Raw genomic sequence first — 16,651 nt, forward strand, 5'->3', positions numbered from 1 at the left:
TTCCAAAATCTTCTCTACTTTCAACACTAAGTAGAGTTTACATACTGTGATGAGAAATAGCAAGCAATATGCAATCCAGCCAAGTACGCTTCACCACATGGTTGTTTGCATCCAACCAGAATAAGAGCTAATTTGCAGTGAATAAAGAGCTGCTTTGCCTGAAGAGTTCCAACGTGCTCCAAATGTGCACCCACCCAAGTAGACTAGGCAAACAATCGGTACCCATTTGCAGCCATCCTTGCCCGACTATGATCTGCTGCGACGATGCGATGTTTGCTGGTGTAAACCCGTACGCACTGTGAGCATAGACAAACATACATTCCTTCGGTTTACAGCGAAGAAGGAATTTAGTTGCGAAGGTACTTGCTACAGGAACCTGGCATCATGAATGCAAACTTTCGTGTAACTGCAAATTCACAAACCTTGTTCCGTCCGGATGACGAACGTGTAGCTGCTTTGCTGGTCGGTTAGCTGGACAGAGAAGAGCGATGCGAAAGCACTCACCGTCAACATTGTCATCGCCGACTGCGTCTGAATGAGTGAGTCCTGGGACCGAGACCCGGCTACCGAGGGTTTGTTGTTTTATGCTTGTTTGCCCTAATTAAACACGAAACGGTACTTTGACGTATACCCGCAGTTCTTGTTGTTTTTGTTGTCAAAGCTCAAAGCTTGCTCTGGGTTGGGGTTGGCGTTTATGCGTGAGTTAGAAGAGGGTGAGATGAAAAAGGGCTTTCGTTTCAAAACTGTGACATAGTAGGCCAATGAAAGCTAGAATATTCCTTCCCTGCAACGGAGGGAAGTACACAGCGTTTAATTTGGCTCCCACGTGTAGCGCTTCAGCGCTCAATAGAAATTGGTTTTTATCTTTTTTAATAAAGTTTAAATACTCTAAAAGTAGCGTGTCTTATGGAGGACATCACAAAGACTCAGACTCCTAGTTTTCCTCTTCCTCAGCGGTGCCCTTATCGTCACCGCCACCTCCGGCTCCACTCTGGTCGATGTAGTTGTCTCGTCCGGGAATACCCGTGCCGTGGGAGTCTCCCAGCCAAGGATACACCGCCGGGCAATCAAAGCACGTTTCCATGTAGCGGGTATCGCTGATGTTGGAGGTCGGCTCTTTGAAAGCCAGGGCACATTTGTTGGAGATGTTGCATGGCTTCGGAGTTTGGGTGGTTTTGGTCTTGCAATTCCACGGCTCGTAGTTGTTGAGCTGGTTCAACGTTCTCGGATCGGTGATCCAGGTGAGGGCCTGTGTTACCGTCACGAACCACACGTCGGGACTAAAAAAAGGTATTGTGAGTGACTGTGTTCATATTTGAACAATCAAGAACTTACAGAGTTTGTGTCCAATCGAGGAATTTGTAAAGGCCACGCTCCAGCTCTCGGATTTGGAACCAGTTGGTATGGAAGGGCATCATGTAGGGGGCTTTGTTCTGGTAGTAGTACCGTTCGAAGTCCTCTTGCAGCCAGGCGAACACGTCATCGGCATCGTGGTTATGTAGGACGCATTGATCCATGTAAGGACAGTGGCCTCCTTCGTAGCTCTCAACGTAGTGGGCATTCAATGGAACTTCCCAAATACCGGGGAACGACTTGGTCGGACAAGTTCCACTTTTGCACTGGTGTGGGATTTTGTAGTCCAGGGTGTAAGGCCACAGCGGGATTGGGCTTGGTGGTACGCTGATCGAACTGTCGTAGATGAAGCCGAAATCTTCGATGACCTTGAATAAAAGTCGAATATAAATCAATCAGTAAAAGCATTACTGGACACTAGTCCTAACATACCTTGTATTGAGTATTTCTACCAGGTTTCAAGAACGGTGCTCGCATTCCGTTGATTTCGTTCGACGAAACGTTGGAGAAGTGCTTCAGGATCGATCGCATACCAATCATCTCGCCGACCCATTCCTCGTAGCCCTTGTCTTGCAGTCCCATCTGCAGTGAGATCGTTTCCAGTGCAATCTCGTGTCCGGCATTAGCAAGCGTTTGGATTTGCTGGTAGTTGCTGCAGGGAAGATAAAACCAGAATGCAATTTGTTAACACAAAGCGTAAAATGTAGCTTCTTCTGAACAAAAAAAAAGGAAGATTCAATTTCAATCGCAGTACATGTGCTGGAGGCAGCTCGTTTAGCCCGGTCTAGAATTGTGATGAGAAAATCTTGATTGCGAAAGTGCATATGAGGTGGATGGTTAGAGCAGACGTGATCGCAGGCGCTCGGGGAGAGCGCGGTTATCGCGATTAAGGTGAGTAATACGGCGTAAAAATGGGGCAGAATCAAGATGAGATTTTTTTTCTATTCTGCGGCAGGGCAAAAAAGCACCTCGGAGATAGGTTCCCAATGCCGAAGGGAAAATGGATTAAAATATAAATCCCGGCTCCGGCCATATCTATTCGGTTCTATCTCGTCGTCCCCAATCCCTCTGTGTATGTATGTTGCTTATGCTTCCCTGCCAGTGCTGCAACCAGTCGGTGTAGTCATTTTCCGGTGATGAGAAAACGGGTCGAGTTATATCTTGCTTGCAGTTAATTTCAGCTCATCCCTGAATCAGCTCTCTCTGCTGCATTGGTGGAATCGTGTAGCTCCAGATCTTGATATGATTGCATGCTCTGAGGGCTTGGTCGGTGCGGCACTCACCCACATGTTCGGTTTTATGACAGGCCCAGCTTTCCTTCGTGCTGCCGCTGCAGCAGCGGCGGCGGCAACATTTGCCAAGCAAGTTTTATAGCAATCATTTAATGCAATAAAAATGTAATCATAAAAATGAAAAATTGATTACTTTTTTGTTGTGCAGCACTCCTAACTTTTCCATTTGGGGTTGCTTGGGTGGATGTTACCACGCTATTAGTCAGCCTTGATGGAATTTGTGAATTTTATGTTGGGATGGAAAATAAGGTGAAAAATCAATTGCAGGCTAAACTTTGACGACAGATTCGACGAATTTTTTTTTTCAACGGTACGAAAAATTCCTAAAAAAAGATTTTAAAGTTGTTATTCGCATAACTCAAAAACGGCTGGATTAAATTTCTTCATTCCTTCAAGCTTCCATCCGTTCGTCATATTCAAATCAAATTACGAGTAAAGTTGAGAAAACCGCGAAACACTAAAATTAAGAACACTCTTCAAAACATGTTACTGTGACTGTGGGGTTTGAGTAAATGCCTTCAGCGTGTGTTTGTAGATTCACACCTTAGCATGTCAGTCGACGAGCAGTAAGCCATGACTATGTTTCTTCCAGTCAGATCTCCGTGGCGTGCTCACGCATCAACGGAAAGTCACTGTTACAGAATTTCGTGCCGGCCATTTAGAGCCACACATTTTGACGATCCTGCCAGTCTATTTTTTGGATCCTGTCGCTGATTTCATGAGGTGAGTTGAATTCATGTGGTTAATTTGTGAAGAATGATATATTTTAGTTTGAAAATCACAAGGCGAAAATGGTTTGTGGTTTAGAAAATCATAAGGCGTGTCTGAAAGGCGGCCGAAATTTTTTTTACAGTTTGTGAACCTACAAGGTGCGTATGGAAGACCAACAAAATGGTTTACGATCTAGAAAATCTCAAAGTCCTGCGAGCATTGATTTTGATTAAAACAAATTTAGACTTCATGTAGCTACTTTGCGGTGGTACCTCAACTCATGTAAGACTACCAGTTGAGCTATGATATAATGAAATCTGAGAGAAACGGAGAAATATTCTATGCTACAAAACTGTTCGAAAGACCAAATTATGGCATTATTGGGTTATTTGGTTTAACGATTCTATCGCTGGGTCGCTGCAGGCAATATTTTATCTACGCTTCCATACCAACGGCGACGAAATCGTTGTCGCCAAACGATAGAATCGCGTCGCGACTGTCGCGTCGCGTGTGTTTGGGGGAGCCTCTAAAAGTACGGATTAGGATTGGATTTGGATTGGATTTGGAATATATTTTGATTGTTTTTTATTAGTATTTGCTAAAATCTCGAATAACAAAAAAAAAGCCATTGACTTCGTAAGTCTGTTGTTCTCTAATCATCCATTCATTACTTAGATCCTAATCTCAAAGCTTGTATAGGATTGTGGATTGTGGTACGGAACAGGAAGGAAAGTATGAATCACATTTATTCTTTCGCTACCCACAGTTTGGAAACCCATATTCTATATCATTGTTCTGGTATTAAAACCATCATGTTGAGACAAGTTTATTTTGGTGTGCAGTTTATAATGGAGTTAAACGGTTTCTCAAATATTCACTTTCATCTCATTTAAATAATCCAGGAGATAAACAAGCATTGCATTTTATGCTAGAAGAATATTTTTTGCGTTTTTTTAATGAGAGAAGAAGGGAAATGGGGGGTTTGAGTAAATACCTTCAGCGTGTGTTTATAGATTCACACCTTAGCACAGGGCTGCCCAACGTACGGTCCGTGGGCCGAATGCGGCCCTTGGCTCCATTTTTGTGGCCCGCGGTGTGTAAGAAAAAATAACTGTAAAAATACTCAATAATCGGCCCGAAACCTTTTCTATCTGGTCCAAGAAGCTCCTTCTTATTATTTAGGAATAACTACTGTAGGTTTAAATCTGGGCAAGAACGGAGTCGAATATTGCATCACGGGCCAGTTTTGCTGTAAATGATATTTTGGCAATATGGATAAAACCTTTCTAGGACGGAACATTCATTAGGAAACGCATATCGGCAGTTGGTGATATGGTGTGCTTAGAATCGTAGCTTGGACTCTCAGGGCCTTTGGAGAAAGCTTTATTACTTACCAAAGAAAATAATAAGTTCAGTATTTTTCATTCAGAGAACAATTTAGATCTTACCTTAAAGAATTCAGATTAAATAAAAAATATTTGTACCCATTAGTAAATGGGTTAATAAAAGTCAAATCAGAAATCGATCTATAGTCTGAATCGCTAACAAACTTAATCGAATCTATTCAATCAAGAAAAAATCAACTCTGGAGTGGGCCTTTCGGTGATTTAAAGCCCCTACTGTACCTAATTAGGTCAATAAGTGCGTGGAGTGAGATGGTCGATGTTCAGAGCCGTTGTCGGACTTATAGTCGAATGAAGAAAAACCTTGTTTTGGAGCGGATAGGTTGATAGCCGGAATCTCCATCGGACCCATTCGGATCAAGAAAAATCTAGTTTGGTCGGTGGAAACTCCTGGACTCAGTTACGTCAAAAAATCCAACTCTGGCGTGTATCAATTTCAAATCGGATCAAGAAAAAAACAAACTCTGCAGTGGATCTGGCAGTGGTATTTAGACACCACTGTACCTAGTGGGGTTAATGAAATCCAACTTTGAAGTGTGTTTATTGATAATCGGAATTACTATTAGACCTAGTCGGATCAACTCTGAAATAAGTTGATTGGTGGCCGAAATCGACATCAGACCTATTTGGATTGAGAAAAATATAACTATGGTGTGTATCTGTCGGTGGTTGGCGGCACTTTTGCACCTATTTGGGTCAATAAAATCCAACACCAAAGTAGGTTGGACGATGGTCGGAGGCACCGTCGGGAGGTCAAAGATGATAGTCAAAATTTAGACCAATCCATATGACGTGAGGATGTGGAAAACTGAAAAAAATAATCTTTGTTTATTGACTACTACCCAAAATATCTCTACCACAGACTTTTAGACATTGGATTTGTTATTTTTCGGTGTCTTAATTAATGAAATTGGTCCATTTTTAATAGCATAATTTTTTATTGCGGCGCCCCCTAAGGACTGGTGCCCTTAGCGGGAACCAACCTGGTCAACCTCACACTACGGCGCTATGTGTGCTCTAAAGAAAAGGTCTTCTTCAGTGGTATTCTTCTTCATCTTCTTATTAGCATAACATCCCACTCGGACAGAGCCGCCTCGCCGCTTAGTGTTCATTAAGCACTTCCACAGTTATTAACTGCGAGGTTTCTAAGCCAGGCTACCATTTTTGCATTTGGTCGGGGTTCAGCCAAACCGCACCAAGCGGATTTTTGACTGACTTGTAATATTTTGTTCGCACAAGAAACACGGGAATCATTTCATATCAACTCGTACGTATATCATACCTACTTATAATCAATGGAAATACTAATTTTTTACAAGGCAGGAATAGCTGTCTTCATAAGGGAAATTGATGATCATTTTCAAATTGCAGAAAAATTAGCAGCTTTGATAACAATGAAGGAAACGACTACCTTAGGTGTAGACCTGAGGATAGGTAGATAGTGGAAGTAAATGGAAGAATAATAGTCTTTAGACCTTTTAACCTGAGGAAAGCTGTTAAGACCTGTATGAAGAAACTTGGACTCTTTTTTGAAGACTTGAGGCCTAACAACTAATGGAGCTCTGGCAATGACGGGAATGAACACGGGCGTTGTGACACTTGAAAATTAACGCAATTTGATTATATGTTAATCAGCCAGAAAACTTTTGAGAATTTTCGAAACATTCCTTAACAAATCCGAAGAGTTTTTTTTTTCATTATTTATTATCCCCTTCCCCTTGACCATTCGGAGACCAGTAGGACATAATTTTAATGAAATATTTGTAAACGCCTTATCTGCTTGGGAAATTCGATCACCGATTGTGAAATCAATATCCGTCGAGTATTGGAAAGAAGTCCTATGTTCTGTACGTAAAAAGGAAAAGAAAATAAGCACAAATAAATAATTGTTCAAAAGCAATTTTATCGTGATTAATTCTTTTTTATCATTTCATCCATTTTGTAAACTAAATTGCCATCCTAAAAAAAACAATTATTTTGAACATATATAAAGAATATGTAGGGGAAATGTTCCGATCTCCATCTCACTGTACATATATCCATCTCATCGCTAAGCAAAGAAATACGGCACCAAATTCGTCGCTTCTTGTTGTCAACATGGGTGCTCACTGCTGAAAAAAATCACAAAAATAATAATCAAACCAAATTCCTTTCCATTGCTTTGTTTTTGATGGGATGGAAATAGGAGCTATGAGATGAAGTGGCGAACCGTTCCCCTACCAAATATTTTCTGGCCCACCACCAAGTGGTCATTCTAAAAATTGGCCCGTGGAATGAAAAGGTTGGGCAGGGCCTTAGCATGTCAATCGGCGAGCAGCAAGCCATGACTCTGTCTCTTCCAGCCAGATCTCCCTGGCGCGCACTGCACACGCATCAACGGAGAGTTACTGTCACAGAATTCCGTGCCGGCCACGAACAGTCCGGAAATAATTATTACATGCAAATATGTCCTCAAATCGAGGACCTCAATCTAATCACCAGGAATCGAGATTTTGATCTTCAAAACTGACAATTTGGCAGTCACTGGAGCTGTAGTAGAGCTAACACTTTCTAATTTCCAAACTAAATGTGACTATATCTGTAATACAGGCAGCTTCAAATGTGTATTCTTTCGGGGAAATGTTATATTCGAGGAAATTTTTTTTTGAGGAACTTTTTAATTCGGAGAACTGCATAATCTCATAAAAGAATGGAAAAATTGAATTTATATGTCATTTATATCATATTGTGATACTAAGTTTTTCTATTTTACTAACACAGACGGTAACAAACTTTGTTCAGAATGTTGTTACAAACTTGTCCAGAAAACTCTGAAATAAGATTTGTTAGAAAAAAAACGCGATGCGAATTATTAATACTCAATTATACCGAAGGTTATTAAAAATAACTTAAGAGGGAGAAGCGGGTGTAACGCATCGCACAAGAGAAAGGCTACTAAGATCCGTCGGGAGAAGGTTGAGCAGGTTGCCGACCCTAAGGAACGACGGAAAGGCCAGCCCTGGAGCCTGTAAACCCCAAAACAGCTAAAAAAGACCGAACAGTGGCAAAGGAGGCGAAGGCGCCACACGCAAAAAAAAAAGCGTTCATGAATTCGTGAACTAACGAATTCACGGTGTATTTTTTCGGAAACAACAGTCACGATTCGGGAATACAGTCACGTTTTCTGGAACGTGACTGGTGTTCCCGAATCCATGAATTAAATCACGGTTCACGAATTCGGGAACGCTTTTTTCGCGTGTGTTTGCCAAGAAGGGATGGTCAATGGCAGGAAGGACAGAGGCGAAGCAATTATCGTCAAGTGTGATGGTAAGAGCTATCCTGATGCTGTGATGCGGTTCAGGTTAGAGCCCTATGCCCAGTGGAGGTAATCCAATGGCCTGGGCGGAAATACATAATATATTGCATAGAAACAGTTTTCATTGAAAAAATATTTTTGGCCGCTCATTTGTATGAGAATTTGTATGAGTGGCGTGGGCAGTGAATTGGGCTTCTCGGTTTACTAACTCTATAGGTCATATCCTGTTAGAATCTCTAGTGATACTGAACGTAGTCCTGCTGAACGAGGGCCAAGCATCAACGTTCAGAGGACCGAATGGCGAGTCATGCATCGATGTGACCTTCTGCAGCGCGAGATGGACGGTGGAGCCTGAATGGAGGGCTCACGAAGGTTATACTGCTAGTGACCATCACGAAATACGTTTTATGGTCATATATCCAACAAAACAACAAGGCGGGTCAGTAAAGCTGATCTAGGATGACGTACCTCGCAGTTCGACCCAGAACTGCTGGAAGAATCACTACGGTGGGAAAATTGGACTCTAGGCCTTAGTGGTGATGAGTTATCCGATGTCCTAACACGAGCATGTGACGTGGAATGCCCAGGAGGACTATGTCAACCGGTAACCGCAAACCGGTGCACTGGTGGACGAGAACGATAGCTGATGTTCGCAGAACCTGTCTTAGAGCTAAAAGAAGGTTGCGACGGCATACATAACAATTTTCCTACACGACACAACTGATAAGTTGTTAGAGAGGGTGATCCTGAATAGATTGACGGACTATACGGATTGTGCTGGTGGCTTATCAAGCAACCAGTATGGGTTCCGCAAAGGCCATTCTACCATCGAAGTAATTCGGTCGGTAACGGAAAGGGCTAAGATAGCGCGTGGTTTAAATAGTAGAGGTATTAGATACTGTGCATTGACACTAGATGTAAAGAATGCATCTAATAACGCTAGCTGTGCACTGTGCAGCTATAGCTGATTCCCTGTTTGAGAGTTCCGGATTATCTGTACAGGATTCTGAAAAGCAATTTTCAGAACAGGATATTGTTAGTCGACACCTGGTCACGCTGGTCAGCAGTCGATTGAAGTGTCAGCGGGTGTTCCACAGGGATCGATCCTCGGACCGGTTCTGTGGAATATCATTTATGACGGATTATTACGCCTGAATCTCCCGGCCGGTGTGAAAATAGAAGGCTTTGCGGATGATGTAATGTTCGAAGTCACAGGCGACACGAAGTTGAATTGAAAGCTTCATACGCGATTAGCAGACTCGAAGAATGGCTCAACTCAAGGATGTTGGTGTTAGCACATTACAAGACTGAGGTTGTTGTGGTGCATAAGGAGGTTGTTGTGGTGCAAGCGAGGATAAACGTAGGGACCTGCACAGTTAACTCCGTTAAAGCATCTGCGCGTGATGATCGACGACAAGCTCAATTTTACGAGCCACGTCGATTATGTATGCCAAAGGGCTTCAGACTGGCCCAGAATACTATGGGCAGAAAAAAATGTTGTCGAATTCCAAGGGGCACCCCCCAGAATTGTGTCTTTGGGTGAGAAAATCAATCTCTGAAAATTTCAGCTCAATCGCTTGTTGCATAAGCTGGCGCATTTTATTTGAAGTTTGTATGGGGATTTCAGCCAAAATGTATAGGAAAATACACCTCCGTCACTCATTCGATCTGGAAATTGGTTTTGATTGCTCGATTGACCTCAGAATTGCAAAAACGGCAGTTTGTATGCTACAGAACAATTTCACAGAACATTGCATGATGATTAAATGAACTTTTATATAATTTTCGGCTGATTTATTAGGAGCTGATTTGTGTATTTTTGGGTTTTTTGATCGAATCGCATCAGCCGAAACCTATATAAAAGTTCATTTAATCATCATACAATGTTCTGTGAAATTGTTCTGTAGCATACCAACTGCCGTTTTTGCAATTCTGAGGTCAATCGAGCAATCAGAATCAATTTCCAGATCGAATGAGTGACGGAGGTGTATTTTCCTATACATTTTTGCTGAAATCCCCATACAAACTTCAAATAAAATGCGCCAGCTTATGCAACAAGCGATTGAGCTGAAATTTTCAGAGATTGATTTTCTCACCCAAAGACACAATCCTGGGGGGTGCTCCGTGGAATTAGACAAATTTTTGTTTCCTGGGCCAGTCTAGGCTTCATTGATGATAACATCTTTACCACGAGTGATGCCCAACGGATCGACGGTGCAAAGTCAGGTGCGTAAGCTTATAGCGGGTGTAGCATTGTCTATTATTCGATCTGGTGTATCAGCATGGTCAAAAGCACAAGAGGCCGGGTGCAATGTTAAGAAATTAATCAGGGTACACCGGCTGATGTGTCTGCGGGCTGCAAGCGCATACCGCACCATATTTTATGAGACGGTGTGCGTCGTTGCTGGGATGATGGCGTTAGACATACTTCTGGAGGAAGATGTGGAGTGCTTCAACGACAGGGACTCGTTGCAAGTGCGACGTATCAACCCAGTCAACACAAAATCGCATATGATGCAACATAGGATGCTAATGTGGAGGCGATATACGTACATATTGTATGGGGAAGTACCTATATGGCCTCCACTTTAGCATCTTATGTGACATCATATACGATCTTGTGTTGACTGGGAAGAGAGCAGCTTCGTTGCTCAAATGGCAAAGAGCATGGGACACTGCAGTCAAAGGTCGTTTGACCCACAGACAGATTCTGGAGGTGTCGAATTGGTTTAGTAGGAAGCATGGCCGTCAGGTCAACTTCCACCTATCACAGGTGTTGTCTGAACATGGCTGCTTTAAAAACTTCCTTCATAGGTTCGGGTTCGCAGATTCTGCGGAGTGCCCGGAATGTGTAGGTGAAGTAGAATCGGCAGAGCATGTGATGTTTGCATGCCCGCGTTTCGATGTTGAACGCTATGTCATGCTGCTTGTCAACCCCGGACAACCTCGTTGAGAGGATGTGTCGGGAAGAGGTTACATGGAATGCGGTGAACACAGCGTCTCAACAGATTATGTCGAAACTACAGCGCTGGTGGTGTCTTGAACAAAACCAGCAGCTGCAGTAGAGATTATTGTGATGCAGTGAATACCATGCTCACCCCGACAACAAAAACGTAGCGGGTGGGCTTCGGTGACCCCCGTATGTAGATTTAGAGGTAATTGCGGTTCCCGCGGTGTTTGTTGTCGGGGTGCTCGTCTCTTAAGCGAGTATATCATAAGACCGATAGATTACTATCATAGCTTGCAATTGACGGGTGGGTGGTGAGGTTACCACCCTTGAAGTCGATGTTGTGTTATAACGTCGAGTGCGTTAGCATAGGCGTGAGCGTTCTCAATAGTCCTCCCCTGATGTATTGCTTAATTGCGGGCCGGGGATACGGACTGGCGAAAGGATTTTGGTTTTAGTGCGTCGGGTGAGCCCATCCCCACACTATCTGAGTTAACCTCCTCACTGCCGTAATCTGGAACAGTCACGTATGCGCCATTTTACAACATACATGTTTTCCATTTTTCTGTTAAAGAGTACGATGAGTACTACTCGTTAACACATTTTTTTTTGGAAAATGGCGTATACGCTGCTAAAAAAATAAAAAAAACTAGACATTCGCGCATCGTATACCTTTATATTTGACATTGACAAAATTCGCTCTGTTGACGTTGTTGTACTAAACATCATTTCGTGCATCATTCACGCGAGATGGTGATAAATTAACTGAGCTATGGATTTCTCAGGAAATTGCTCTAGCTGTTACGTCTATTTGTTTGTGTTTCTGGCGTTAGGTAGTGTGGGACACCTCGGTGTAGGTAGAAAGCAGGCGAGGGGGTTCCTTTTTCTTCAATAGGTTATGGGCCTAGGAATGGATCCGGATCTACATCTTAGTGGGATGGATCGGCCGCATAAGTCAAGTGGCGCAGTGGGAAACCGTGTTCCTGCACTCAACGAGGTGAGCTATCCGGCCATGGTGGCTCCCCGAAGAGAGATTCCAATCCTTCCACCGTTGCAATCGCACAAGCGACTGGCAGCAGCAGCTGCGTCGGTTTAAGCTCCAGCACCGCCGGCTCCATCCTTTAGCAAATGGCCAACGCTCCCTCCTCCTTCTGGATTCCGTTGGCAGCTGGAGAACGAAAATGTCCCACCGGAACAAACCATCGAGCAGAAGGATTTCCTTGAGGAGACGGACGTGGTGTTCATCACCGAAACACGGAGGTGAACTTCAACATCCCGGACTTTCGCATAGTACGACTCGAGTAGCTATCGCTCTTCGCTACAGCATCAACTGTCGCCAACTTCCAAGCTTCCAGCCTAGTGTCGTCGAGGCTATCGGTGTCGTAGTTACTACTTCTGTCGGGATAATCACGTTCATGGGCGTACTGCCCAACCCAAGGCGCCAGTTTTTGCTAATTGTGTGCTATTTGAAGCTACATTCTCGTGCTCGCGCGTTATTTTGTTCTGAATTTCACTAAGAGTGAATGTAATACACTTGGCCGCGATAAGCCATTGGAATCCCTGTCGCAGTTACCACCGCAACTACTGTTGGCAAGCAAGCTGAAACAAAGAAGAACCATCCGCTATGAAGCCAGTCGAAACCCCCGGTAGCTCAGAATGGAAAAGCTCATAGTTAAAGCTGGGTAGGCAATGGCGTTAGGTGGTCATCCTAGCGGGAACGCGCGATGCGACACATGACATGAGTCGTGTCATACGTCTCATTTACTCTGGCCAGATACCTAAGAAGCAGCAGAACGAGCCGAAGGACTAGATATGCAGGACTATCAATCATGATTCCAAAAGAGTTGTCAACCGCTGAGAATCATCCCTTCGATAGAGTCGCAGAACTATGCAGAAGATTACCTTTAAAAATAACTCTACTCGACTAGCTCTGTAAATGCCACCGATGCTAATGAATTTTATGCAAGACTTGCCACCGATAATCGCCACTGATATCGCCACAGTAACGCTTGCCGACGACCGGGCCATTAGTGACTGAATCATTAAGATTAAATTTTCAGAAGTTGTCGCTGTGCTGCCGTTTCTGCTCGTTTCGAAATATTGATCAAACTGAGGATTAGAACCAAACCTGTAAGTTTGATTTACCAAAACCGATTGCTAAGCTGTTAGCAAATTCTCAATAGTAAATAAGGCCGTTACAAATATTTAATTAAGATTATGTTCTACTGGTCTCTGAAAGGTCAAGGGGGGAGGATAATAAAAAAATAATATTAAAATGAAGAAAAAGCTCCTCGGATTTGAATATTTAGAATATCCTCAAAATTATCCGTATTTTATTTTGATGCCCCCTTCTTCTTCTTCTTCTTCTTATTGGCATTACATCCCCACACTGGGACAGAGCCGCCTCGCGCTTAGTGTTCATTAAGCACTTCCACAGTTATTAACTGCGAGGTTTCTAAGCCAGGTTACCATTTTTGCATTTGTATATCATGAGGCTAACACTATGATACTTTTATGCCCAGGGAAGTCGAGTCAATTTCCAATCCGAAAATTGTCTAGACCGGCACCGGGAATCGAACCCAGCCACCCTCAGCATGGTCTTGCTTTGTAGCCGCGCGTCTAACCGTACGGCTAAAAATTATTACCGTACGACAAAAAATAATATTTATTTGATGCCCCCTATAAATATCATTTTTTGTCAAAAAATCCGAGAGGGGGGGAAGGGGGTGGTGTGTTGGTGAGCCAAAATAGTTTTTAAATATTTGTATCGGCCTAACTATAAATCAATATTTCAATACATTGGTTATGAAGCGTTGATCGAATAATCCAAGAAAATTGAAAATCCATTAACCCTTTCAGGACGGATGGGTCATATATATGCCCAGCGTTTTAAATTGGCTGTGTAAAATCACGGAAGAGAGATAGGTCTCCGTTGGCTTTGTAGGAAAAATATCGGGGATCAAGTTTGACTATACCCTGCAGACCCAGATATCCAAAACCTTGGCAAGATTTCGCTTCTGAGAGCATGCAAATAAATCTGACATGTTTGAATCTTAAACCACATTGTTTGATAGCTCTGAATACACAGACAAGTTGAGCCATCCTGAACGTTATGCCTGTGATTAATTTCCAGTAATACGATGAGCATCTCGTACGGTACGGTACTCCAAAACGTTGTTGAGTTCAGCCCACGGTATCTACCAGACCAACCCAGTCTTTTGCAATGTCCTCATCGCCGGTATACACTCAAGCCGGTTCAATAGGCTTTTTTGCATGATACAAACCCAATTTTCTCAAATACGAGATGCTCAAGGTACTCCAAAACGTTCTGGAGTGCAGCCCACGGTATCTACCGAACCAACCAAGGCTTTTGCAATGTCTTCATCGCCGGTATACACCCTAGCCGATCAATGGACATATACGCATCATGAAAATCCCATTTTTCGTGATTAAGAGATGCTCAAGGTATTCCAAAACGTTCTGGAGTGCAGCCCACGATATCCACGAGTGTGGGGTTATGAATATGTGTTTTACTTAGTTTTTCAACAAACTTCCACCTATATGGATTCGCATTATGTATTTTTTTATTTTATTTACAATGTACTTTGTGTTTGTCACCTATATGGATTCGCATTATGTGCTTTTCACAGTGTACTCTGTGTTTCGTCTTCGACGTTCGGCTTCAGCTACTCTTGTTTAATCTCAACTTGATGTTGAATAAGGGTGGGGTTATGAAAATGTTTTTTTACTTAGGGTTCAACAAATTGTCACCTATATGGATTCGCATTATGCGTTTTTTTTTTACAATGTACTTTGTGTATGTTACCTATATGGACTCGCATTATGCGTTTTTCACAGTGTACTCTGTGTCACGTCCTTGACGTACGGCTTCGGCTACTTTGTGTCTGTCACCTATATGGATTCGCATGATGCGTTTTTCACAGTGTACTCTGTGTTTCGTTCTTGACATTCGGGTTCGGCTACTCTTGTTCAATCTCAACGTGAGGTTCAATAAGAATGGGGTTATTGATATGTGTTTTACTTAGTTTTCAACAAATTGCCACTCTGTGTTTCGTCTTTGACGTTCGTCCATTGTAACGTCCTCTGTTTTTTGTGACACCTCTTTTTAGTCCCTAGCTGAATGCGTGTGAGTCTACATAATTGGCTTTCCTATAAATGGTTCCATTCTCCTTTCCAACTACACTTCCTGGTCCTATCCCCTTGTCACTTCGCTTTCCGTCAGGTGAATGATGAGGCCAGTGAAGGCAATGGCACAAATCTCCCAAATTGAGGGAACGTGCCTCCTGAGCCGACGTTCTGATACCTGATACCTGATACGGTACGGTACTCCAAAACGTTGTTGAGTTCAGCCCACGGTACCTACCAGACCAACCCAGTCTTTTGCAATGTCCTCATCGCCGGTATACACTCAAGCCGGTTCAATAGGCCTTTTTGCTTGATACAAACCCAATTTTCTCAAATATGAGATGCTCAAGGTACTCCAAAACGTTCTGGAGTTGGGCCCACGGTATCTACCGGACCAGCCAAGGCTTTTGCAATGTCTTCATCGCCAGTATACACCCTAGCCGATCAATGGACATATACGCATCATGAAAATCCCATTTTTCTTGAATACGACATGCACAAGGTACTCCAACACGTTCTGGAGTGCAGCCCACGATATCCACGAGTGTGGAGTTATGAATATGTGTTTTACTTAGTTTTTCAACAAACTTCCACCTATATGGATTCGCATTATGCATTTTTTTAATTTTATTTACAATGTACTTTGTGTTTGTCACCTATATGGATTCGCATTATGCGCTTTTCACAGTGTACTCTGTGTTTCGTCTTCGACGTTCGGCTTCAGCTACTCTTGTTTAATCTCAACTTGAGGTTGAATAAGGGTGGGGTTATGAAAATGTTTTTTTACTTAGGGTTCAACAAATTGTCACCTATATGGATTCGCATTATGCGTTTTGTTTTACAATGTACTTTGTGTATGTTACCTATATGGACTCGCATTATGCGTTTTTCACAGTGTACTCTGTGTCACGTCCTTGACGTACGGCTTCGGCTACTTTGTGTCTGTCACCTATATGGATTCGCATGATGCGTTTTTCACAGTGTACTCTGTGTTTCGTTCTTGACATTCGGGTTCGGCTACTCTTGTTCAATCTCAACGTGAGGTTCAATAAGAATGGGGTTATGAATATGTGTTTTACTTAGTTTTCAACAAATTGCCACCTATATGGATTCGCATTATGCGTTTCTCACAGTGCACTCTGTGTTTCGTCTTTGACGTTCGTCCATTGTTACGTCCTTTGTGTTTTTGTGACACCTATTTTTAGTCCCTAGCTGAATGCTATGATGTCTACATTATTGGCTTTCCTATAAATGGTTCCATTCTCCTTTCCAACTTCACTTCCTCTTCCTTTCCCCTTTTCACTTCCTTTTCCGTCAGGTAAATGATGAGGCCAGTGAAGGCAATGGCACAAATCTCCCAAATTGAGGGGAACGTGCCTCCTGAGCCGACGTTCTGATACCTGATACCTGATACGGTACGGTACTCCAAAACGTTGTTGAGTTCAGCCCACGGTACCTACCAGACCAACCCAGTCTTTTGCAATGTCCTCATCGCCGGTATGCA

General features: G+C 42.9%; 1 protein-coding gene across 1 annotated transcript in view; it reads right to left on the minus strand.

Annotated features, from left to right (window-relative positions):
• Window positions 1-769: 769 nt before the first annotated feature.
• The window catches only part of LOC134217783 (chitin deacetylase 1), an 86,014-nt gene continuing 70,132 nt past the window's right edge, over window positions 770-16,651 (minus strand). Inside the window, exons 6-8 of the mRNA XM_062696602.1 lie at window positions 1,786-2,005; window positions 1,336-1,721; window positions 770-1,280 (exon numbers count right to left, since the gene is read on the minus strand). Of these exons, the coding sequence (XP_062552586.1) occupies window positions 935-1,280; window positions 1,336-1,721; window positions 1,786-2,005 (952 nt within the window). The 3' untranslated portion in view covers window positions 770-934. The remainder of the gene's footprint in view (window positions 1,281-1,335; window positions 1,722-1,785; window positions 2,006-16,651) is intronic.

This window comes from Armigeres subalbatus, chromosome 1, assembly GCF_024139115.2.
Source record: "Armigeres subalbatus isolate Guangzhou_Male chromosome 1, GZ_Asu_2, whole genome shotgun sequence".
Lineage (NCBI taxonomy): Eukaryota > Metazoa > Arthropoda > Insecta > Diptera > Culicidae > Armigeres > Armigeres subalbatus.